Source organism: Phyllobates terribilis, unplaced genomic scaffold (genome assembly GCF_046119375.1).
Source record: "Phyllobates terribilis strain yellow unplaced genomic scaffold, ASM4611937v1 Scaffold_4__5_contigs__length_816908805, whole genome shotgun sequence".
Classification (NCBI taxonomy): domain Eukaryota; kingdom Metazoa; phylum Chordata; class Amphibia; order Anura; family Dendrobatidae; genus Phyllobates; species Phyllobates terribilis.
This window is the reverse complement of record NW_027362764.1, coordinates 311,233,899-311,261,416: the sequence shown is the minus strand read 5'-3', so window position 1 is coordinate 311,261,416 and position 27,518 is coordinate 311,233,899. Positions and strand designations below refer to the sequence as shown.

At 40.9% G+C, this 27,518-nt stretch overlaps 1 protein-coding gene across 1 annotated transcript; it reads right to left on the bottom strand.

Annotated features, from left to right (window-relative positions):
* LOC141265373 (protein MON2 homolog) lies at positions 1-27,493 on the bottom strand. The gene is made up of 8 exons (XM_073678379.1): positions 27,257-27,493; positions 15,696-15,823; positions 14,743-14,874; positions 13,453-13,582; positions 10,893-10,990; positions 10,313-10,438; positions 9,998-10,192; positions 1-215 (listed from the first exon to the last, which is right to left on the bottom strand). Exons 2-8 carry the CDS (start codon positions 15,780-15,782, stop codon positions 192-194), a joined length of 792 nt encoding a protein of 263 aa, XP_073534480.1. The 5' UTR covers positions 15,783-15,823; positions 27,257-27,493; the 3' UTR covers positions 1-191.
* Positions 27,494-27,518: the final 25 nt, after the last annotated feature.

Genomic DNA, 27,518 nt, shown 5'->3' with positions numbered 1-27,518 from the left:
TTTTTTAAAAAAAAATATTGTTTTTTATTATTTTTTATTTTATTTTATTTATGAAGCTGTTATATTAATTAATTTATTTTTTCTTCTTTTGTAGCTCCTCCGGGAAGATCCTGCCAGGCGTCTCGGAGTCAATGGCAACATCAGAGCCCATAGGTTTTTCCAGCGTATTGACTGGGACTCGGTGGAATCCCTTAGAATGTGTCCCCCACATGTTCCTGTGCCAGTAAGTATTAGAGGAGATGTTTTATACACTCATAGACATATTTCACATAGCTTTAATCTCTTTTCCAAATTCGTAATGTTACTAATAATAGTGAAGGGGGCTGGTCTTAATAATGAATTAAGTAATGAATCTGAGGTCAGATTTGTCAGTGGAGAGATGGGAAGCCCCCATACATGTTAAATAATCGTCAGTGACAAAATCTGCTGATCATTGACTGACATGCAGTTTGCAGAGGGCCTGCAGCTTTCCTGAACTTTACTACATGCTGTTCTCATGTAATAACCTTCTTGTGTTTTCTTTTTCTCTTATAGCCAAGTAACATCCAGCGCAGCTCCAGACCATTCAATCTCCAAATTCTGGAAGCTGCAGAGGCGAACAACTCAGCCCTCTCAGCAGACCACCAGGCCTTATTTACGGGGTTTTCATTTACCAACATCAGCTGGAAAACCCCAAACCATCCACCAGCTCTTTAACACCATGAGAGCAAGCTGTCTGCCTAAGCCCCAAGAAGAACATCAAAATTAAGAAGATCCGGATGGACAAGAAGTACCTGGACATCAAGAAATAAGCATGTCAGGACTCAAGCCAGGATCAGGACCCCAGACGAACACCGAAGGTATCCCTGTTCAAAAGGATGGCCACAAAGATGGATGAGGTAAGGGAGGTAAGTGCCCAGTAGGGACTTTTCTGTGTGGCATTATGATGTGCCTGGGAATATCATGCACACTACATGCCCCCGACAGTCACAACCTTATGATACTATATGTACAGTGTTACGCTATGTATATAGTACATAAGAGACAAGAAATATTCTAGTTATATTTACCGGTGACAACCGGTGACTATAATTACACTTTTCCCCCTCCTCCATAACAACTCATTGAGCTGTTCTGGGTGACGGGGAAATAAGGTGTGAGATGGCTGGCTATTAAGGGGTGGAAGGAGGCCAGTTTTTTTTTTTTTTTTTTTTTTTTTTAAATCATAGCATTTAAAGCTATATTGCTTTGCTATGTAAAATAAATATATTTACTGGTGACTACCGGTGACTATAGTTACACTTTCCCCCCTCTTCCATAACAACTCATTGAGCTGTCCTGGGCGACGGGGAAATAAGGTGTGAGATGGCTGGCTATTAAGGGGTGGAGGAGGCCAGTTTTTTTTTTTTTTTTAAATCATAGCATTTAAAGCTATATTGCTTTGCTATGTAAAATAATTATATTTACCGGTGACTACCGGTGACTATAATTACCCTTTTCCCCCTCCTCCATAACAACTCATTGAGCTGTCCTGGGCGACGGGGAAATAAGGTGTGTGATGGCTGGCTATTAAGGGGTGGAGGAGGCCAGTTTTTTTTTTTTTTAAATCATTGCATTTAAAGCTATATTGCTTTGCTATGTAAAATAATTATATTTACCGGTGACTACCAGTGACTATAGTTACACTTTTCCCCCTCCTCCATAACAACTCATTGAGCTGTTCTGGGTGACGGGAAATAAGGTGTGAGATGGCTGGCTATTAAGGGGTGGAAGGAGGCCAGTTTTTTTTTTTTTTTTTTTAAATCATAGCATTTAAAGCTATATTGCTTTGCTATGTAAAATAATTATATTTACCGGTGACTACCGGTGACTATAATTACCCTTTTCCCCCTCCTCCATAACAACTCATTGAGCTGTTCTGGGTGACGGGGAAATAAGGTGTGAGATGGCTGGCTATTAAGGGGTGGAAGGAGGCCAGTTTTTTTGTTTTTTTTTTAATCATAGCATTTAAAGCTATATTGCTTTGCTATGTAAAATAATTATATTTACCGGTGACTACCGGTGACTATAATTACCCTTTTCCCCCTCCTCTATAACAACTCATTGAGCTGTTCTGGGTGACGGGGAAATAAGGTGTGAGATGGCTGGCTATTAAGGGGTGGAAGGAGGCCAGTTTTTTTTTTTTTTTTTAATCATAGCATTTAAAGCTATATTGCTTTGCTATGTAAAATAATTATATTTACCGGTGACTACCGGTGACTATAATTACCCTTTTCCCCCTCCATAACAACTCATTGAGCTGTTCTGGGTGACGGGGAAATAAGGTGTGAGATGGCTGGTTATTAAGGGGTAGAAGGAGGCCAGTTTTTTTTGTTTTTTTTAATCATAGCATTTAAAGCTATATTGCTTTGCTATTTAAAATAATTATATTTACCGCTGACTACCGGTGACTATAATTACCCTTTTCCCCCTCCTCCATAACAACTCATTGAGCTGTTCTGGGTGACTGGGAAATAAGGTGTGAGATGGCTGGATATTAAGGGGTGGAAGGAGGCCAGTTTTTTTTTTTTTTTTTTTTTTTTTTTTAAATCATAGCATTTAAAGCTATATTGCTTTGCTATGTAAAATAATTATATTTACCGGTGACTACCGGTGACTAGAATTACCCTTTCCCCCCTCCTCCATAACAACTCATTGAGCTGTTCTGGGTGACGGGGAAATAAGGTGTGAGATGGGTGGCTATTAAGGGGTGGAAGGAGGCCAGTTTTTTTTTTTTTTTTTAAATCATAGCATTTAAAGCTATATTGCTTTGCTATGTAAAATAATTATATTTACCGGTGACTATAGTTACACTTTTCCCCCTCCTCCATAACAGCTCATTGAGCTGTCCTGGGCGACGGGGAAATAAGGTGTGTGATGGCTAGCTATTAAGGGGTGGAGGAGGCCAGTTTTTTTTTTTTTTAAATCATTGCATTTAAAGCTATATTGCTTTGCTATGTAAAATAATTATATTTACCGGTGACTACCGGTGACTATAATTACCCTTTTCCCCCTCCTCCATAACAACTCATTGAGCTGTTCTGGGTGACGGGGAAATAAGGTGTGAGATGGCTGGCTATTAAGGGGTGGAAGGAGGCCAGTTTTTTTTTTTTTTTTAAATCATAGCATTTAAAGCTATATTGCTTTGCTATGTAAAATAAATATATTTACTGGTGACTACCGGTGACTATAGTTACACTTTCCCCCCTCTTCCATAACAACTCATTGAGCTGTCCTGGGCGACGGGGAAATAAGGTGTGTGATGGCTAGCTATTAAGAGGTGGAGGAGGCCAGTTTTTTTTTATTTTTTTTTAAATCATAGCATTTAAAGCTATATTACTTTGCTATGTAAAATAATTATATTTACCGGTGACTACCGGTGACTATAATTACCCTTTCCCCCCTCCTCCATAACAACTCATTGAGCTGTTCTGGGCGACGGGGAAATAAGGTGCGAGATGGCTGGCTATTAAGGAGTGGAAGGAGGCCACTTTTTTTTTTTTTTTTAAATCACATCATTTAAAGCTATATTGCTTTGCTATGTAAAATAATTATATTTACTGGTGACTACCGGTGACTATAATTACCCTTTTCCCCCTCCTCCATAACAACTCATTGAGCTGTTCTGGGTGACAGGGAAATAAGGCGTGAGATGGCTGGCTATTAAGGGGTGGAAGTAGGCCAGTTTTTTTTTTTTTTTAATCATAGCACTTAAAGCTATATTGCTTTGCTATGTAAAATAATTATATTTACCGTTGACTACCGGTGACTATAATCACCCTTTTCCCCCTCCTCCATAACAACTCATTGAGCTGTTCTGGGTGACGGGTAAATAAGGTGTGTGATGGCTAGCTATTAAGGGGTGGAGTAGGCCATTTTTTTTTTTTTTTAAATCATAGCATTTAAAGCTATATTGCTTTGCTATGCAAAATAATTATATTTACCGGTGACTACCGGTGACTATAATTACCCTTTTCCCCCTCCTCCATAACAACTCATTGAGCTGTCCTGGGTGACGGGGAAATAAGGTGAGTGATGGCTGGCTATTAAGGGGTGGAGGAGGCCAGTTTTTTTTTTTTTTTTTTAATCATAGCATGTAAAGCTATATTGCTTTGCTATGTAAAATAATTATATTTACCGGTGACTACCGGTGACTATAGTGACACTTTTCCCCCTCCTCCATTACAACTCATTGAGCAGTCCTGGGTGACGGGGAAATAAGGTGAGTGATGGCTGGCTATTAAGGGGTGGAGGAGGCCAGTTTTTTTTTTTTAAATCATAGCAATTAAAGCTATATTGCTTTGCTGTGTAAAATAATTATATTTACCGGTGACTATAGTTACACTTTTCCCCCTCCTCGATAACAACTCACTTAGCTGTCCTGGGCGACGGGGAAATAAGGTGAGTGATGGCTGGCTATTAAGGGGTGGATGGGGCCAGTTTTTTTTTTTTTAGTTTTTAAATCATAGCATTTAAAGCTATATTGCTTTGCTATGTACAATATGTAAAATAATTATATTTACCTGTGACTACCGATGACTATAGTTATACTTTTCCCCCTCCTCCATAATAACTCATTGAGTTGTCCTGGGTGACGGGGAAATAAGGTGTGAGGTGGCTGGCTATTAAGGGGTGGAAGAGGCCAGTTTTTTTTTTTTTTTTTTTTTTTAGTTTTTAAATCATAGCATATAAAGCTATATTACTTTGCTATGTAAAATAATTATATTTACCGGTGACTATAATTACCCTTTTCCCCCTCCTCCATAACAACTCCTTGAGCTGTTCTGGGTGACGGGGAAATAAGGTGTGAGATGGCTGGCTATTAAGGGGTGGAAGGAGGCCAGTTTTTTTTAAATCATAGCATTTAAAACTATATTGCTTTGCTATGTAAAATAATTTTATTTATCGGTGACTACTCATGACTATAGTTACAATTTTCCCCCTCCTCAATAACAACTCATTGAGCTGGTCTGGGCGACGGGGAAATAAGGTGTGAGATGGCTGGCTGTTAAGGGGTGGAGGAGGCCATTTTTTTTTAGGTTTTAAATCATAGCATTTAAAGCTATGTTGCTTTGCTATGTAAAATAATTATATTTGCCGGTGACTATAATTACCCTTTCCCCCCTCCTCCATAACAACTCATTGAGTTATCCTGGGTGACGGGGAAATAAGGTGAGTGATGGCTGGCTACTAAGGGGTGGATGAGGCCAGTTTTTTTTTTGGTATTTTTTTTTTAAATCATAGCATTTAAAGCTATATTGCTTTGCTATGTAAAATAATTATATTTACCAGTGACTACCGGTGACTATAGTTATACTTTTCCCCCTTCTCCATAACAACTCATTGAGCTGACTTGGATGACGGGTAAATAAGGTATGAGATGGCTGGCTATTAAGGGGTGGAGGAGGCCAGTTTTTTTTTTTTAGTTTTTAAATCATAGCATATAAAGCTATATTGCTTTGCTATGTAAAATAATTATATTTACCGGTGACTACCGGTGACTATAATTACCCTTTTCCCCCTCCTCAATAACAACTCATTCAGCTGTCCTGGGCGACGGGGAAATAAGGTGTGAGATGGCTGGCTGTTAAGGGGTGGAGGAGGCCATTTTTTTTTTTAGTTTTTAAATCATAGCATTTAAATCTATATTGCTTTGCTATGTAAGATAATTATATTTGCCGGCGACTATAATTACCCTTTTCCCTTTCCTCCATAACAACTCATTGAGTTATCCTGGGTGACGGGGAAATAAGGTGAGTGATGGCTGGCTACTAAGGGGTGGATGAGGCCAGTTTTTTTTTTGGTGTTTTTTTTTTTAAATCATAGCATTTAAAGCTATATTGCTTTGCTATGTAAAATAATTATATTTACCGGTGACTACCGGTGACTATAGTTATACTTTTCCCCCTTCTCCATAACAACTCATTGAGCTGACTTGGATGACGGGGAAATAAGGTGTGAGATGGCTGGCTATTAAGGGGTGGAGGAGGCCAGTTTTTTTTTTTTTTAGTTTTAAAATCATAGCATATAAAGCTATATTGCTTTGCTATGTAAAATAATTATATTTACCGGTGACTATAATTACCCTTTTCCCCCTCCTCCATAACAACTCATTCAGCTGTCCTGGGTGACGGGGAAATAAGGTGAGTGATGGCTGGCTATTAAGGGGTGGAGGAGGCTAGTTTTTTTTTTTAAATCATAGCATTTAAAGCTATATTGCTTTGCTATGTAAAATAACTATATTTACCGGTGACTACCAGTGACTATAGTTACACTTTTCCCCCTCCTCCATAACAACTCATTGAGCTGGTCTGGGCGACTGGAAAATAAGGTGTGATATGGCTGGCTATTAAGGGGTGGACGAGGCCCGTTTTTTTTATTTTATAGTTTTTAAATCATAGCATTTAAAGCTATATGGCTTTGCTATGTAAAATAATTATATTTACCGGTGACTATAGTTACACTTTTCCCCCTCCTCCATAACAACTCATTGAGCTGGTCTGGGCGACAGGGAAATAAGGTGTGAGATGGCTGGCTGTTAAGGGGTGGAAGAGGCCAGTTTTTTTTTTTTTTTTAGTTTTTAAATCATTGCATTTAAAGCTATATTGCTTTGCAATGTAAAATAATTATATTTACCGGTGACTATAATTACCCTTTTCCCCCTCCTCCATAACAACTCATTGAGCTATCCTGGGTGACGGGGTAATAATCTGAGTGATGGCTGGCTATTAAGGGGTGGAGGAGGCCAGTTTTTTTTTTTGTTGCTTTTTTTAAAAAAATCATAGCATTTAAAGCTATATTGCTTTGCTATGTAAAATAATTATATTTACCGGTGACTATAGTTATACTTTTCCCCTTCCTGCATAAAAAATCATTGAGCTGACCTGGATGATGGGGAAATAAGGTGTGAGACGGCTGGCTATTAAGGGGTGGAAGGAGGCCAGGTTTTTTTTTTTTTTTTTAAATCATAGCATTTAAAGCTATATTGCTTTGCTATGTAAAATAAATATATTTACCGGTGACTATAGTTACTCTTTCCCCCCTCTTCCATAACAACTCATTGAGCTGTCCTGGGCGACGGGGAAATAAGGTGTGTGATGGCTAGCTATTAAGGGGTGGAGGAGGCCAGTTTTTTTTAAATCATAGCATTTAAAACTATATTGCTTTGCTATGTAAAATAATTTTATTTACCGGTGACTACCGATGACTATAGTTATACTTTTCCTCCTCCTCCATAACAACTCATTGAGCTGTCCTGGGTGATGGGGAAATAAGGTGTGTTATGGCTGGCTATTAAGGGGTGGAGGATTCCAGTTTTTTTTTTTTAAATCATAGCATTTAAAGCTATATTGCTTTGCTATGTAAAATAATTATATTTATCGGTGACTACTCATGACTATAGTTACACTTTTCCCCCTCCTCCATAACAACTCATTGAGCTGGTCTGGGCGACGGGGAAATGAGGTGTGAGATGGCTGGTTATTAAGGGGTGGAGGAGGCTAGTTTTTTATTTAGATTTTTAAGCAAGATAGTTAAAATATAACATTTATTAGATATATATTAAACATTTTTTTTTTTTTCAAGTTAAAAAACCATAATGGGCCAAATAGTGAACCCTGGGTCTTTTGAATTATTCTCAATAAACTATGATAGTATATACATGCGAACCACACCTCAACATATCAAATGCCAAGTGTATAAAGCCTAGAAATAAATCAACCTCAACTCATCCTGATTATGGGATTTAGACACTATCCTTGCCAATATTAGTTGGCCTTTTTTTAAATATATATTACATACCAATCATAAAGGGATACCATGTGTGCGCTCAAAAAATAGGTATACAATAAACTCCCATATGCCCTTTAAACGCAGAAGGTACCATGGATTATACAGTAAAATCCCACATGACCTCTATTCAAATAGGTACCGTGGACTATGTCAGGGAAAATCAGCAAAACCCCACTGAAGGAATCCTTCGGGTTGTTGTTATATCAAGCAAAATGAAAGAATCTCACCCAATCCTAAAGTGCATCATGGCTTGATTCATCCTGGTGTAATGTCATCCTCAAATACATGACCAAAACATTCTGGAGGTATCCTGCTCCCAACGCGTTTCCTCCTAAAGTAGATTCATTAGGGGAGACTGAAAAAAGGGGCTGAGGGTCTCCACCATTTCAAACAGCCCTTATCCTCCTTTCAAAAGACCCAGGGTTCCACCTGTCACTTCCTACACCGTGACTCCTTTAAACTGCCGCGCTAACCGACACGCCGCTACGTCACTTTCGGTCACGTGGGCTAGTTTATCCGGTATCTGGAACGCAAACCATCGGGTGGAACGCATATGGAATCCCGCCAACGTCACATCTGGTGACGTCCTTCCTGTTTCCGGTAAATGGAATGCATGCATATAGAAATGAAGTGCATCGCAAAGCACACTAGCGCTACAAAACCAGCCAGAACCGGACTCCAGACAGCGGTGGCCGGGGAGGGAGGGACAACAAAAACCACTCTCTCACACACACAGACTGGGAGGTACAATACCCCTCCTCTCCTGCATTTACAGATATATAATCACCACTACAAACCTGCAGCAATATATCAAACAATGGGACCAGATGATTTATAATAATTCAACTTTTTAGAAAAGGAAATATCCATCGTCCCACCCCTTAAGGGTTAAGCATGGCTTCCCACCATAGGGCTTATTATAACCAAATAACTAGGTAGGCATGAGTAGGAGGCTAAGACAAACACGCATTTGTCCACTAAAACCATTTGGAACATTGTCCAAAGGGCCAAACCAAAGGTCAGCATCTGAAGTACGGGATAGAAAAGATTAATAGATGATACGTTACTGGAGGTATATTAAATATGAGAAACCCTGGTGAGAAAAAAACATGGCCCCATAAAAAGTCCAAAGGGATACAGCATGGCACATATGATCCTTTCTACACTGGCCCTAGGCCCCAATCCCTACCTGGCAGCGGAGGTTGGCACCCTAGACCTGCGCAGTGGCGCCCCCACTCAACGTCGGTTGTCCCTACACTCCTTTCCCTAGATGGTCCCTCAACCAATAGGAAACATTTATACGAGATTTGTTCATTCAGTCCACTAGGTGCCAGCGTACGTAGATAATGTATCCATTTGACCTCTCTCTGAAGTAGAGCCTTATCCCAATTACCACCTCTCAGTGGAAACTTGACCTTATCAATACCTATGAATCTGACCGAATAAACTTTGCCCTCATGCATAGTATTGACATGTTTAGACAGGGGTGTATCCTTCCAATAGGTGGTACTAGAGTTCAAGTCCTCTTCCTCTCTGAAGAGGCAATTTGCACATTTAATTTCCCAGAGGAGCATGCATGGCGTATAAGTCTCCTCACTCTGGCATTTCACTCTCCATAAGGAGAAATCTTACCCCTTGGGTCCTAGTCTTAAGCCTCTCACCCAGCCAAATCAGATCTCTTACTTTGCACTGATGAGAGGCAACACTGCAAAACAGTCTGCAAACTGAGATTCTGGTTTGATTTTATCTTAAGTCATATGGCAAGGCTTGTTAAAGAGTTGATATTGACTTTTAGAATTGCTACTTCCAATAGGTGGAGCTAGAGTTCAAGTCCTCTTTCTCTCCGAAGAGGCAATTTGTATATTTAGTTTGCTGTAACACACCCTTAAGTGTGACACCATGCGGATTGATGGGGATCTGGGTTCCGGAGCCCCCAACGATAGCTCAAAAGACTTTTAGAAAAGTACGGTACACAGGCAGAAGAGCTCGCCTCCTGCAGGAGCAAATGCAGAAAACGGTCTGGGGGATTATAGACTTTCTATGTAGCCCATACATTGTTCCGTGTGCTCCTTCATACAGAAGCTGATCAAATCTGCCTCCTGAGCTCAGCACTTTGAAAAAACATAAAATAATTCTAGAACATGCACTAAAGCACCCCAGAAAATGTAAAATAAATGTATTGCCTTACCAAAAGGCCATAAAATTGCTTAATAAGTACAGATACAACTCGGAGCAGTCTCATACATATAGGAAAGTAGGGTTTCTCAACAGGAGCAGGAGAAGAATTACTACTGGAGCCTTGGCGGAATTTAATATTTGGCGAAAAGAGCTTGATCACAAGAGGACACACGCGTTCTTTCAATAGGAAACTAAATTCTTGATGCTGTAAAATAAAAAAAAATAAAAAAGTGGAATTAGCAAAAGCAAACATAGTATTAGACTTTTCTCTATAAACTTATTACCCACCTCACAGTTTCAGACATGAAGCAACAGCTGTAATTACCTGCAAGAAAACTTGTGGAAAGTCATTAAGGACCGATTCCAGAAGTTCCAAGCCAAACGTCCTTGTCATTTCTGTCATTCCTACCAGCCAGTAGGGAGCATCAGCATTAACCAGCTGACACAAATCCTAAGGAAGTCAGGGGAAACCATTAATAGGATTATTAAATAACAATAATCAATAAAGCAAAACTCTAGGAAACACCGTTGAAAGCTGCACCACTCATCTTTAGGGCTCGTGTAGATGACCATACTATTAGTCAAAACATCAGATCGCACTCTGACCAATGTTAGTCTATGAGGTTGTGCACGTCTGATTTTTTCCTTGAATAGAGCTGGACTGAGGAGAAAAATCACAGCATGCTGAGTTTGATCCAATATTCGGATCGCACTCAGCCATGCAAGTTAATGAGTGCGCAGAAAACATTGAACTGCACTTGGATGACATCTAAGTGCAGTCCAATTATCACAGACTAACAGAATGGAGGAGATGGAGAATATTTTGGGCACACTATTAAACCGATTCTCTGGGATAACAGAATATATGCTTGTGTGACTTACATCTACATGACTAGAAGGATTACCTGAAAGAGCATATACGCATCTTTAGCACATGGCTTCAAAGTGCTGACAGATCTCCGATTACTGTTCCCAGTGACAGGCACGGGCGGCTCCACAACATCTGCATATCATAAAGTGATAGATTTTAATGTTCCAAGATATCTATTAAGCATTGATGTTTTACTGGAATGACCCCATTTTTTAAAAAATATTAACAGGCAAAGTAGCATCTGGATAGTATTAAAGAGAACCAACTAATACATCACATGACACATAGGAATGAACACAGTCGCACAATCCTCAAATAAACTGCCATATATTTGTAGATCCATTAGTGGATAGTTAACCTTGGCTTGCCCCTTGGTGAGGAGACATTCATGTATTGACTCAAGTAAACAGTAAGGTCAGCCAAAAGAAAAGTCCAAGAAGGGCTTTTCACTTCTGCTTCCTACAATTTTATTTTCATTACATTTCTAAATATTGAAGGGGATCTCTGATTAATCAGACAAAACATGCCCATTTTACAATCAGAATAATATAAAAAAATACCCCATGCCATGCAAATTGCCTCTTCAGAGAAGTAGAGGACTAGAACTCTAGCGCTACCTATTGGAAATAGCAATCCTGAAAGTCATTATCGACCCTTAAACGAGCCTTGTCATATGACTTAGGATAAAAGAACCAGAATCTCAATTTGCAGACACATGTTTCGGAGTGTTGCCCCTCCTCAGTGCAACAAATGTCTGCATATTGAGATTTTGGTTTGTCTTTTCTGGTAAGTCATGTAGCGAGGGTTGTTTAAGGGTCAATATTAACTTTTAGATTTGCTACTTCCAATAGGTGGCACTAGAGTTCAAGTCCTCTTGCATATATAATTTCCTAGAAGAGCAACGCATGGCCTATAAGTCTCCTTACATAGGCATGTCATGCATGCCACTCTCCACAAGCAGAAATGTTCCCTCTAGAAACTGCTGTCACATACTTGCTATGGCACCCCCTGGTTCTTTTGATTTTCCTCACAATGTTCTCTTGATGTGTCCAGTGCTTCTTACCGTGTTCAGTTTCTTATTGGCTGGCCTGCACAATAGCAAGAATCAATCTGCCTTCCGTACACAAGAAAGACTGATCGAGTGGCCAAACGTGTCCATGACTGCTTGATACATTAGGTGGATGTTCTGACAGGGAATCACGAGAGATCCAAGGGTGCCATAACAAGTATGTAACACTGATATATAAAGATGGGCTCTTAAAAAAAAATAATAGTTCTAAGCAAAAGAATTGTTTTGTATGATCTAGCAGAGAAACGTGACATGTAATTGAGGAACAATCCCTTTGAGAAAACCTTCATGGTATTGATTTACATTTGGACTACAATGGATGTAAACTCTTTTATGCCTGAACCTGCCTGAAGGAGCCCCAATGCTCTGAAAGCTTGTAAATATATATTTTGTTCTGGTTAGCCAATAAAGGTAGCACTCCGACAATACTTTTGTCATCTTTGGGCATAAAAGTATTTACTTTTTCTGACTAACATGGTACCACAATATAATTTTCCATTGAACATTTAGACTACGGTATGTAAGAATCAGTCACCAGGTTTTTGCAACTCCATTTCAAGCAGCATGATGTAGAGGCTGATTCCAGTGATGTGTCACATACTGGGCTGCTTGCTGCAGTTTGATAAAATCACTGATTAATCTGCTGCTGATTTAGCTCAGCATAACTCCGTCCACACCACTGATTGACAGGTTACTGGGGTCAAGGTCATACAGAACTCATGAATATGGAGGACTACCTGGCAGACGATTTACTAGCCAGCTAGTGATAATCTCCAACTGATAAAACAAGAACTTTTGAAAACTACAGCAAGCAGCCCAGTAAGTGAGGCACATTTCTGGAATCAGGGTCTCTGTCTCCATATTTTGATCAGATGTTAAAAACCTGGTGACATATTCTCTTTAGCGGCCACAATTTTTAGATAGGGAGAGTGAGAGAATCCATTGGGACCAGCGTAAACCCTGGCCAAAAAATACTGGCCAATATGGTTAGATTCATTAAAGGGTCTGTCCACTTCAAAAACATTACCTTTAGGTGCATTTATATAAATATAACTTTCTCATACAGTATTAGTTCGAAGATGTCTCAAATTTCACATATTAGCTCGGTTCCAGCAGAAAAACTTCTGGTTTGTTCTGGACACAGGAAAATAATTTTGTGTCAGCACATCATCAGTGCTATGTGGGAAGGAGAATGGAAACCTGGTTCATTTAATAGCCAAGCCAGACCCTTTCTTTGTCTATGCAACAGCTGTGAATGAGAATGGGGTTGGCTTTGCAGCTATACTGACCCAGTCAGCCAGCCCCCTTCACATGCAGCACTAATGACGAGCTTACATAGTAAATTCTCTTTTGTGAAGTTGAGCTCCCAGGACCCAAAACTTGACGGAAAACTGAAGATCAGGACACCTTTACAAAGAAAAACACATCCGTATGTAGTATAAATGTACAACATATTAGGAACTCATCTAGCAGGGATAAATGCTATGAAGCATGTACCGGATCAATACGTATAGCCCAGGTTTACCTTTGTGCCTTTCATCTTCAGCTACCATCCTCTCAAACACCACGGTGACTACCTGCCGCACCGTCGCTGCAGCCGTGTTGTTCGTTATGTTGTCTTTTGTGAAGTGCAGTCTGAAGCAGAGAACGATTGCCTGCAAAATATATCGATGAAGAAATCATATTAATTGCAAGAAAGAGGGAAAAAGACTACCACTAAGCCTTAAAAGAAGATTGCAGGTGTCCAAAATATAAAAATCATAAACTTTTCTATTCTGGTCACTTTCCTTCAGGTTTCTTGGGTGCCCTAAACCTCTAGGTTTCAAATGTATGACAATAGTGACCACTGAGGCCAATCGATGCTGCCCGCAGGGACATTTATCCCTAAATCACATCCAATGGCAACAATGGACCTTTGGCAAATCTCAAGAAAACGCACATCATGGCTTCAGTAGTAAGAGCTCTGAAAAACTTCAAAAAGCAGTCACTTTTTACTCCGTCTGGACTCCATTCCGGTAGTGAATGACCCTTTAACTGGACACAAAGGTGTAATCTACCATGCGATTGTGCCTGCCCAAAAAAAGAGGTATGCTGCTGCAAAAGATGCCAGCTGGAGTACAAAGTGCCTCCCTGAGACTAAGGGCTAGTTCACACCACTATATTTTCGGTCTGCTAAAAAAAAAACAAAAAAAAAAAAAAACGCAGCATGCACTAGTTTCTTCCGTAAATCAGATGACACTTACCCATTTAAGTCTATGGGTACGTTAAAAAAATAAATAAATAAATAAAATGAAATTGGATGCCCTACGTAGCCACAGTATATAATTCAATTTTTACAATTAATTTCTGTAAAGTAGGAAACTGTAAATGGTTTTATAAGTGATTAATCGCTGCTGCTGTAAAAAAACAGATTGCATTAGCATAACACACGAGAAACAAATTGTCCCGAGTTTTCTGGATAAAACGCTGAACAATTCTGTGTCGGAGGCATGTTCAAATCCAGACTTTCAGGTTCAGACGGAACGGGTCACGAATGGGTGGCCGGAACGTGAAAGTAGAATATCCCCATTTCATCTTTTCTATAAAAACCTCTGTTTGTGACGGCACTGCCACATTGCTATCACATTCACCATACATAATGTTGGTGCTCCGCTTTATTATCAGAATCTCTGCTGCTCATAAAGAGAACAGTGCTGATAAATCTTTTTTGCAACTATATTTCCGTAATTTATAGGCATTAATAAATATATAATTGAATAAATACATAAAATAAAATGTACAGGATAGCATAAATCAATTTGTACAGCACACTTACCTTTGATAAAGCATCATCGTGAACCACCGTGTAAGTTGTTAGAAGCACCAAAACGGTCTGTAGAAGCTTTAATTCTTCCAGTCCATTTTCCATCAGCTGCCATAGCATATTGATGATATTACCAGCAGCAGCCTTTGGAAACAAAAGAACAGAGCTTTAAAAGAGAAATGTATTAAAATGCTGTATGGATTAAGGGGTGTGAACAGGACATGGCAGGAGAGGAAGGTGAACCTGCACATCACTACAGCTGCACAGTCCTCACCCCTGCAGGTCACAGCTGCACAGTCCTCACCCCTGCAGGTCACAGCTGCACAGTCCTCACCCCTGCAGGTCACAGCTGCACAGTCCTCACCCCTGCAGGTCACAGCTGCACAGTCCTCACCCCTGCAGGTCACAGCTGCACAGTCCTCACCCCTGCAGGTCACAGCTGCACAGTCCTCACCCCTGCAGGTCACAGCTGCACAGTCCTCACCCCTGCAGGTCACAGCTGCACAGTCCTCACCCCTGCAGGTCACAGCTGCACAGTCCTCACCCCTGCAGGTCACAGCTGCACAGTCCTCACCCCTGCAGGTCACAGCTGCACAGTCCTCACCCCTGCAGGTCACAGCTGCACAGTCCTCACCCCTGCAGGTCCGGAAACAGGACACCACTGTACACAGGAGCTAATTACTTCCCTAGTTTGTCTCTGTGTAGTGCTTCCTAAAGCACTTTAATGACGCTAGTGATATTGGCGTTACATATATATTGTGTTAACATCAAGGTATTATAAATCAGCCTTTTCACACAAAGTAAACTGAATTGCATAAGACACACAAATAAATAGAAAAACCAACAACTGTGTACAAAATGAATACACCAATAATACGTCCTACTAATGCTGACGGGTTAATACACTGTATGACAGACATAGACTTATGGTGAAGGAAAGGACTCCAATAGTCTAATCCCCTTACCTCTGACACCACTTCATGTGACATTAGCCTCTGGATGGCAGCAAGACAAAGCCGAGTGATTTTCGGTTCTTTTGTTCCACAACCCATAAGGAAAGGTTGGACTACTTCTGAACTGTTCTCTTTCAATGCTTCAGGAATAATAAGAAAAAAGGAAGATAATATTGACATTTTTTGCAGCCAATGTACAAGTGATAATAATACTAACAAAACAGTCTTTTCTCATCATATTCAGGATTTATAATCTGTTCTATTTCTTCTCCTCCTATAAGTTAGGCTTGGTTCACAATGCGTTCCTAGCACCAGAGATAAAACCCAGATTTTTAGCCCTGTAGCCCAAGACTAGATACAGTATCCAAGGCCTGAACGACAGTTTTTGGTTAAATTAACAGCTGATCTGTCATCAGATTTCACAATACAAACTGCAATCATTACTACATATCTCTCAGATCTAATAAGGATAATGTATTCACTTTGAGAATCCACATCAGAATGGCTATTATAATCCTTTCTGTAAGTTTCACTAATTTTCTACCCACCTAGACTGAAAAACAGCTCCTCAGTGTCCCTCCTACTGCTGAGATCTCACAATGCTCAGCACAAGCTTCAGCTGTCAGTCAGACTGGGCAGGTGGAGACTGAATACATTAGGACTAATGACCGCTCACCTTTCAGCTGGCCTCATAAAATGCTCATTTCAGTATGATGATTATACAACAATTAGGACATGGATTTTCAAACCTAATATGCCAGTCTTATCAGGTCTCACAGATCCATGTACTAATGTATTCAGTTTGTATAGTGAAATTTGGTGACAGAGCCACTTACAAGTTTAGCTATTTAGCCTAATAAATCTTTCCCATTGTTAAGGAATATATATACACAGCGGTTAAAATAAGTATTGCACACATCACCAATTTTACATTATTTATATGACTTAATATTGAGCACAATTAAGTATGTGAACATCCCCTATATAGCCCCCTAGATACAGTACGAGGCCGCACGTAGCCCCCTAGATACAGTACGAGGCCGCACGTAGCCCCCTAGATACAGTACGAGGCCGCACGTAGCCCCCAAGATACAGTAAGAGGCCACACGTAGCTCCCTATATCCAGTATGAGGCTGCACATAGCTCCCTAGATACAGTACACATACACGCAGTCTTGTACACACACGCAGTCAGGCAACAGCAGGCATGCGCATGCAGTCACATACACATGCAGACACCAGCAGGCATGCACATGCAATCTTGTACACACACGCAGTCACACACAGTCACGCGTACCCATACAGTCATGCACATGCAGTCACACACAGTCATGGATACACATGCAGAGTTGCACATTACGGGTCGCAAAAATGTGCACACACAAACATATACAAAGACACATACGGACAAGCAGATTTGAAGATGTACACAAAAATACATATAAACAGACATATCACACATACATAGATATACACACAGACACTGTCACACATGCATGACACTCACCATCCCTGCTCAGCTTACTTACAATTCTGCATTGTGTGTGTGTGTGTGTGTGTCATATATACATATAGACACACACACATATACATCTACAAATACATACACACAATTCAACATACATAGATATATTCACATATATACAACCTCAGATACATACAAATACATTATCCCAGCTTTTACATCCCTTGATTGGAGCATCCAGACACATAGCGCTCACCTGCTGAGCAGCTTGCCTCTGTTCAGGTCCGGTCCAGCCCACACTCCTGGTTGGGATCATGTTATTCAAGTCTCCCGCGCTCCGTAACATGGAGGCACGCAGACACGACCGCGCAAAGCATAGTGTGTCACGCTGCTGCGTCTGCTATACCATGATGCCGTCGGCGTGGCACAGCAGCATGTAGAAGTACAGTTTCGGCCGGTGGCTGATAAGACAGCAGGCCCCTCAACAGTTGGTTGGGGACCGGCGCAGCCCTCCTCTGGTCAGCACCGGAGTCACAGGAGATCCGGTGCTCAGGCCAAGAAGGCCCCGGATATTTGATTACAGCAGTGCACAAAACATTATAATGAGGGCAATCTGGCCATGGGCCCCTCCGGAGCCTCGGGCCATGGGCGGTAGCCCAGATTGCCCTCATTATAATTCGCCTATGGTGAGAAGCACCTGTAGATCACAATCACACAGATGGACTGCGTCGCACTCATAGATCACATATAGACCACATTGTCTGGTAGCGCACCCCTCCTTGGTGCCCCTGTATTGCCCTTCTACCAGCTGGAGTTACATTATCGCCATCTGAATATTTTTAAAAAATTCCAAATAAAAGACATTTGTTATTACTATTGAAGTCTGTGGAGCTGGATCATCGTTTTTCCTAATACATATATCATATCACATACATTGACCATGTCACACACACACAGATCACATTGTATATACAGATCACAACACACACGTACTAAGTCGCACACATAGATCACATGACACATGTGCTGCGTCGCACACAGAGATCACATATAGATCACATTGCACACACACAGAACAAATATAGACATTGTATACATATACAGGGCCGGACTGGAACGGAAACTCAGCCCTGGCATTTGGGAGCACACAGGCCCACCCAGTGAGTGGTGAATGGGAAATATTTTCATCGCATTTTTTAAATAAAAATTGCCGCAAACTTCACTTTATTGTTGACAGACAAAACTGAATTGACATAATGTAAAATATAAATTTTCCCTCCATGAAAATGTTAATTTCTTTCAACTGGAGGGATGGACATATTTGTAATACAGAGCTCCATGATCCCAAAAACTCTATTTTTGATAGTACCAGAAAAGTGAAAGAGATGTCTGAAATCTCATGGAAAAGCAGCTTATTTTCCCTTGCAGATTTGAAGCAGTTTCATGTCTGCAGCGTCTTATTCTTTCAGTATTTTTGCGTTTTTCACACTTTCTAAATAACGGGAAAAAATCTCTTAAACGCAGCAATATCAAGGCAATTTTCCTGCCAAGAGACATGTTATTGGTGCAGAAATGTCTGCAGCAAATACTTATCGTGTGCACATTCCCACGTCATTTCATTGTCAGTAAACATTGCAGACTATGGGCTGTTATCTTTACTAGATCCTGACTTCAACAATGATCCTGAGCAGGAGAAAGGTGCATTTACACCGGCCGACTGCAGCTGTTAAAGCGGCTTTCCATCGCTTTATTATGTAACTGTAAGTATGGGATTTCCACAGTTGCAGTTACACGCTGAATAGATTCTCATCATCTTCTCTCAATGACAATTTAGTCAGAATATGACCACAATTTAGCGCAATTCACATTTCTGCAGTGAGGTGACAACAGCTCCAACCGGCAAGCAGAGCCGAATCCTAACATTGTATGTACTGCACACTCCGCTATTCCGGAAGCCGTACTACTTGCTGAAAGTTTCCTATGGGGTGAAAAAACCCTATAACGGCTGTAACCATTTTTAAAAGAGTAGTTACAATACAGCTAAGAATAGATGTGCCGGCCATTCTTCCCTTTTTATGTTATATAGAGTTCCTCAATACATTTATGTCATCCCCCATTAACTTTATCATCTCTCCTTACAAGTATGTCTTGTATCTTAGCTAAAACATGGTAGTAAGTAGCACATTAAACACTTTTATAATGCGTAGTGTATAATCACTGCATATTTCAAGGTTATGTGCTTCTGATGACTAATTCTGCCAGGTAAATAGGAAAGGGTTCTTTACAGTTAGAGCAGTCAGACTGTGGAATGACGACCACAAGAGGTAGTAATGGCAGACACTATAGCAGAATTAAAAAAAGGTCTGCATACTTTAACCACTTCGCACCAGAGCCTGTTTTTGCCTTCGTGACCGGGCCAATTTTTTCAATTCTGACCACTGTCACTTTATGAAGTAATTACTCTGGAACGCTTCAACGTATTCCCCTGATTCTGAGATTGTTTTTTCGTGACATATTGTACTTCATGATAGTGGTAAAATTTCTTTGATATCACATGCGTTTATTTGTGAAAAAATCGGAAATTTGGGGAAATTTGGAAAATTTTGCAATTTTCAAACTTTGAATTTTCATGCCCTTAAATCAGAGAGATATGTCACACAAAATACTTAATAAATAACATTTCCCACATGTCTACTTTACATCAGCACAATTTTGGAACCAAAATTTTTTTTTGTTAGGGAGCTATAAGGGTTAAAAGTTGACCAGTGATTTCTCATTTTTCCAACAAAATTTACAAAAACATTTTTTTAGGGACATCATATTTGAAGTCACTTTGAGGGGTCTTTATGACAGAAAATACCCAAAAGTGACACCGTTCTAAAAACTGCACCCCTCAAGGTGCTCAAAACCACATTGAAGAACTTTATTAACCCTTCAGGTGCTTCACAGGAATTTTTGGAATGTGGAAGAAAAAAATTAACATTTAACTTTTTTCACAAAAATGTTACTTTAGACCCAATTTTTTTTATTTTCACAGGGGTAACAGGAAAAAATGGACCCCAAAATTTTTTGTGCAATTTCTCTTGAGCGTGCTGATACCCCATATGTGAGGGAAAACCACTGTTTGGGCGCACGGCAGGGCTCGGAAAGGAAGGAGCGCCATTAGACTTTTTGAATGTAAAATTTGTCTGAATAATTAGCAGACACCATGTTGCGTTTGGAGAGCTCCTGATGTGACTAAACAGTGGAAACCCCCCACAAGTGACACCATTTTGGAAACTAGACCCCTTAGGGAACATATCTAGATGTGTGGTGAGCACCTTGAACCCCAAGGTGCTTCACAGAAGTTTATAATATTGAGCTGTAAAAATAAAATTTTCACATTTTTCCCACAAAAACGTTTTTCATCCCTTAATTTTGCATTATCATAAGGGTAATAGGATAAATTGCACCATGAAATTTGTTGTGCAATTTCTCCTGAACACGCCGATACCCCATATGTGGGGGAAAACCACTGTTTGGGCGCACGGCAGGGCTCGGAAAGGAAGGAGCGCCATTAGACTTTTTGAATGTAAAATTTGTCTGAATAATTAGCAGACACCATGTTGCGTTTGGAGAGCTCCTGATGTGACTAAACAGTGGAAACCCCCCACAAGTGACACCATTTTGGAAACTAGACCCCTTAGGGAACATATCTAGATGTGTGGTGAGCACCTTGAACCCCAAGGTGCTTCACAGAAGTTTATAATATTGAGCTGTAAAAATAAAATTTTCACATTTTTCCCACAAAAACGTTTTTCATCCCTTAATTTTGCATTATCATAAGGGTAATAGGATAAATTGCACCATGAAATTTGTTGTGCAATTTCTCCTGAACACGCCGATACCCCATATGTGGAGGCAAACCACTGTTTGGGCGCACGGCAGGGCTCGGAAGGGAAGGAGCGCCATTTGACTTTTTGAATGTAAAATTTGTTTGAATAATTAGCGGACGCCATGTTGCATTTGGGGAGCCCCTGATGGGCCTAAACAGTGGAAACCCCCCACAAGTGACACCATTTTGTAAACTACACCTCTCAAGGAATTCATCTAGGGAAGTAGTGAGTATTTTTTAATTTTTTAATTTATACCATTGGGCAGTGAAAAAAGCATAATTATATTTTTACCACAAAAAAATGTTTTACCCTCAGATTTTACATTTTCACACAGGGCAATGGGTAAAAATGGTGCCGAAATGTGTCACACAATTTCTTCTAAAAGTGGCAATACCCCATATGTGGCTGTATCGTACCGCTCAGCCATATGGCGAGATCTGGGGGGGACGGAGTGCTATTTGACAATTGGAGAACAAATTATTGTAGAATAGGCATTTGGATTTGGGAGCACAACATTTTTTGAATTTCTTTTGGGGGGCAAGGGCCATTTCGCTTTTCCAGAGCCTTTCTGCTACCAGTAACTTGGAAGTCCCTTATATTTTTAACAGATGACGGACCTGAGTGGGGACTAGCTTTTTTTGAGGACTGAGTTGAAGCTTTTATTGGGAACATTTTACGTAACATTTATCCGGCGCTCTAGGCTGAGCACTTACATCGGGGTTTCCATCTAATTTTCCAAGTGATGTAATTCAGATGAAACCCCTGCGGGATCCATTCACTGTAATGAGGCAGCAGAGTTACTCTGTACTCCGTCTGGCCTCTGTTTAGCGGTGTCCTTTTTTTCAGAAGTGCACAAAACTGTGGCCAACCGCACTTTTATGCACGCCTAAAACAAATGACACCGTGGGATCACAGGCCAGACGGCATCCACAGTGGCCTATATCTGCCTCATTACAGGGAATCTTCCGTCATGGGTTCCGTCTGAATCACGTATTTCAGAGATTTACACGGAAACTCTGGGGTAAGTGCTCAGCGCAGAGCACAGGATAAATGTGAGCAGAGCCTTACTGCGATCGTTGGGAGACATAATAAACAAATCAGTAGCAGGTGAAGAATTGGTTTTATTTATTTTTTACGCCGTTCCTAGTGTGATATATTACTTTATTCTTCGGGTCGGTGCGATTACAGAGATACCAGATTTATATCGGGTTTTTATGATTGACAGCTGTCACACACTAAGAGACGCTTTTTTTTGCAAAATCTAGTTTTTGCATCGCCATATTTTGAGAGCTATAATTTTTCCATATTTTGGCCGACAGAGTCATGTGATGGCTTGTTTTTTGCGGGACGAGTTGACATTTTTATTGGTACCATTTGTGGGTACGTGACATTTTTTGATCGCTTTCTATTCCGTTTTTTGGGAGGTAAAATTAACAAAAACAAACAATTCAGGAATTGTTTATTGAGGTTTTTTTTTATGCCGTTCTGCGTGTGGTAAAAGTGATCAGGCAGCGTTATTCTTCGGGTCAGTACGTTTACAGCGATACTACACTTACAGTATTTTTTTTATGTTTTGGCGCTTTTACACAATAAAACAATTTTATAGAAAAAATATTTTTTTTGCATTGCTTTATTCTGAGAGGTATAACTTTTTTATTTTTTGGCTGATGGAGCTGTATAGCGGCTTGATTTTTGCGGAACAAGATGATGTTTTCAGCGGTACCATTTCTATTTCCATTTTGCTTTTTGATCGCATTTTTTTCCACTTTTTGTTTGGCGATATGAGGAAAAAGCATAGTTTTTTGCTCCGTTTTTTATTTATTTTTATTACGGTGTACACATAAGGAGTTAATTAGTGTGACAGTTTTATAGCTCGGGTTGTTTCGGACGCGGCAATACCAAATATGTGTACTTTTTTTATTTTTGCATAAATATATGGATTTATCGGTTTAATATTTTATTTATTTATTTTTATTTATTTTGTATTTTTTTTTTAACAGTTTCAAAACATTTTTTTTTACATTTTTACTTAGTCCCTGTATGGGACATTAATTTTTATTTTTCTGATCCCTGATCTCATGTAATGTAATAGACATGTATTACATTATATGAGATCTTCACTGGCTGTTTCACAGTCTCCTGTCTGGCATCAGCTACAGGCTGAAGCCAGACAGGAAGGACACCATATATGGCAGAGCTGGAGGCGGTCATGTGACCTCCAGCTGCCATAGCAACGCCAGGTCCTGAAAGGAATCAAGGGGTCGTCGGAGAGGTAAGTGGACGACCCCCTCTCCTCCTGCTGTCTTCTATATGCCGCGATCACTATAGATCGCGGCATATAGAAGACAGCAAAGGGTTAACATCACTGGGACCTGATCTAATCAGGTCCCGATGATGTTCCCTGTCAGAGCTAACGCTCTGCACCGCTCTCACAGCGCTTGCAGGACCCTGGGGGTCCTGAGCACTGCGAGACCACCCACCGTTTTTAAACGTCCGCGCTGCACAGAGCCCAGGCAGCGCCGACGTTTATCTACAGTGGGCGGTCGGGAAGCGGTTAACAAAACATGACATTGTGAGTTATAAATAATCAAAGTTAGACATTTTCTATTACTAGAAGATAGTTTGAACTTTAAAGTCCTAAATCTTTTTTCAACGTATGTAACTATGTAGAATGTACATTAAGAAAATGCTTCAAATGCAATTCCCTAATATTATTTTACAATAATTTCCTCTTAAAGGAGGTGTCCACTACTTTTACACTGATGCCCTATCCGTAGGATAGGGCATCAATGTATCATCGGCCGGGGTCCCGCACCCGGCACCCCTGCCGATCAGCTGTTATCAGTGTCGGTGACCGCCGGCAGGAAGTGCTTACCTGCAGTGCTTGGCCGTCAAGTTGTAGTGGCCGGCGCTTGTTACTGCACATCTGCCTCTAATTCAATGGGAGGCGGATGTGCAGTACCCTGCGGTGGCCACTACAGGTGGACGGCCAAGCACCACAGGTAAGGACATCCGGCCGGTGGCCGCCGGCACCGATAACAGCTGATCGGCAGGGGTGCTGGGTGAGGGACCCCGGCCGATGATATATTGACTACCTATTGAGCCTGTTCTACGCCCGGGTGGCGAGCAATTTTATTGGTATATGGTCTCCCATGCTGGTATTTGTGCTGCCTCCATCCAGTTATGTGCTGCTCTCACCCCCAATCCTGGTATGTATGGCCCCCCTCACGCCCCAATCCTGGTATGCATGGCACCCCTCACGCCCCAATCCTGGTATGCATGGCATTCCTCACGCCCCAATCCTGGCATGCATGGCATTCCTCATTCCTATCCTGGTATGTATGGTACCCTCATCCTGGTATGCATGGCACCCCTAATCCCCAATCCTGGTATGCATAGCACCCCGCATCCCCAATCCTGGTATGCATGGCACGCCGCATCCCCAATCCTAGTATGCATGGCACGCCGCATCCCCAATCCTAGTATGCATGGCACGCCGCATCCCCAATCCTGGTATGCATGGCACTCCGCATCCCCAATCCTGGTATGCATGGCACTCCGCATCCCCAATCCTGGTATGCATGGCACCCCGCATCTTCAATCCTGGTATGCATGGCACCCCGCATCTTCAATCCTGGTATGCATGGCACCCCTCATCCCCTATCCTGGTATGCATGGCACCCCTCATCCCTATCCTGGTATGTATGGTAGCCCTCATTCTGATATGCATGGCCCCCCTCACGCCCCAGTCACGGTATGCATATAGATCACATATAGACATTGTCTACACACACACACAGATCACATATAGACATTGTCTACACACACACACAGATCACATATAGACATTGTCTACACACACACACACAGATCACATATAGACATTGTCTACACACACACACAGATCACATATAGACATTGTCTACACACACAGATCACATATAGACATTATGTGATCTGTGTGTATACAATGTCTATATGTGATCTGTGTGTATACAATGTCTATATGTGATCTGTGTGTGTATACGATGTCTATGTATACACACAGATCACATATAGACATGGTATACACACACAGATCACATACAGACATGGTATACACACACAGATCACATACAGACATGGTATACACACACAGATCACATACAGACATGGTATATACACATAGATCACAATCAGACATCGTATACACACACAGATCACATACAGACATCGTATACACACAGATCACATATAGACATGGTATATACACACAGATCACATATAGACATTGTCTACACACACACACAGATCACATATAGACATTGTCTACACACACACAGATCACATATAGACATTGTCTACACACACACAGATCACATATAGACATTGTCTACACACACACACAGATCACATATAGACATTGTCTACACACACACACAGATCACATATAGACATTGTCTACACACACACACAGATCACATATAGACATTGTCTACACACACAGATCACATATAGACATTATGTGATCTGTGTGTATACAATGTCTATATGTGATCTGTGTGTATGCAATGTCTATATGTGATCTGTGTGTGTATACGATGTCTATGTATACACACAGATCACATATAGACATGGTATACACACACAGATCACATACAGACATGGTATACACACACAGATCACATACAGACATGGTATACACACACAGATCACATACAGACATCGTATATACACATAGATCACATACAGACATCGTATACACACACAGATCACATACAGACATCGTATACACACACAGATCACATATAGACATGGTATATACACATAGATCACATATAGACATTGTCTACACACACACACAGATCACATATAGACATTGTCTACACACACACAGATCACATATAGACATTGTCTACACACACACACAGATCACATATAGACATTGTCTACACACACACACAGATCACATATAGACATTGTCTACACACACACACAGATCACATATAGACATTGTCTACACACACAGATCACATATAAACATTGTCTACACACACAGATCACATACAGACATGGTATACACACACAGATCACATACAGACATGGTATACACACACAGATCACATACAGACATGGTATACACACACAGATCACATACAGACATGGTATACACACACAGATCACATACAGACATGGTATACACACACAGATCACATATAGACATGGTATACACACACAGATCACATATAGACATGGTATACACACATAGATCACATACAGACATTGTCTACACCAACAGATCACATACAGACATTGTCTACACACACAGATCACATACAGACATTGTCTACACACAGATCACATACAGACATGGTATACACACACAGATCACATACAGACATGGTATACACACACAGATCACATACAGACATGGTATACACACACAGATCACATACAGACATGGTATACACACACAGATCACATACAGACATGGTATACACACACAGATCACATACAGACATTGTCTACACACACAGATCACATATAGACATTGTCTACACACACAGATCACATACAGACATGGTATACACACACATCACATACAGACATGGTATACACACACATCACATACAGACATGGTATACACACACAGATCACATACAGACATGGTATACACACACAGATCACATACAGACATGGTATACACACACAGATCACATACAGACATGGTATACACACACAGATCACATACAGACATCGTATACACACACAGATCACATACAGACATGGTATACACACACAGATCACATACAGACATGGTATACACACACACATCACATATAGACATGGTATACACACACACATCACATATAGACATGGTATACACACAGATCACATACAGACATGGTATACACACACAGATCACATACAGACATGGTATACACACACAGATCACATATAGACATGGTATACACACACAGATCACATACAGACATGGTATACACACACAGATCACATACAGACATGGTATACACACACAGATCACATACAGACATCGTATACACACACAGATCACATACAGACATGGTATACACACACAGATCACATACAGACATGGTATACACACACAGATCACATATAGACATGGTATACACACAGATCACTGCAGGGTGCCGGCTCACACTGGCAGCACAGATTCCGAATGGCAAGGAAGCACACACTTGTGATGAGGGGCTTGATCTCTGCTCTCGTTACCTCTTTGACAGGAGGGAACTTCTTCTTGCACTCCATGGACAGACCCCGCAGGTCACTCTGCATGTTCTCCAGGAGCTTCTTGATGGCCTCGGGGCTGCTGGTGGAGGAGGACATGGTTCCAGCTTATGACTTGGTAGCACAGAGGAGAAGCGGCCCAGGAGCTGTCCTCGGTGCGGAGCCAGCAGCCACCCTTCGGTTCAGGCTCCTAGAACATATCCCCGGCCGGGCACAGAGCTTTCAGCCCCTCGGCTCGGCCATCAGC

What these genes read in the sequence shown, in the direction of transcription:
- LOC141265373 (XM_073678379.1), bottom strand. Translation starts at nt 15,782, where the DNA reads ATGGGTTGTGGAACAAAAGAACCGAAAATCACTCGGCTTTGTCTTGCT. An exon ending in ATGCGTATATGCTCTTTCAG is followed by an intron (nt 10,439 to 10,892) that starts GTAATCCTTCTA and finishes TGACTTCCTTAG; the next exon opens with GATTTGTGTCAGCTGGTTAA. An exon ending in AGCAATTTTATGGCCTTTTG is followed by an intron (nt 216 to 9,997) that starts GTAAGGCAATAC and finishes TTACTGGCACAG; the next exon opens with GAACATGTGGGGGACACATT.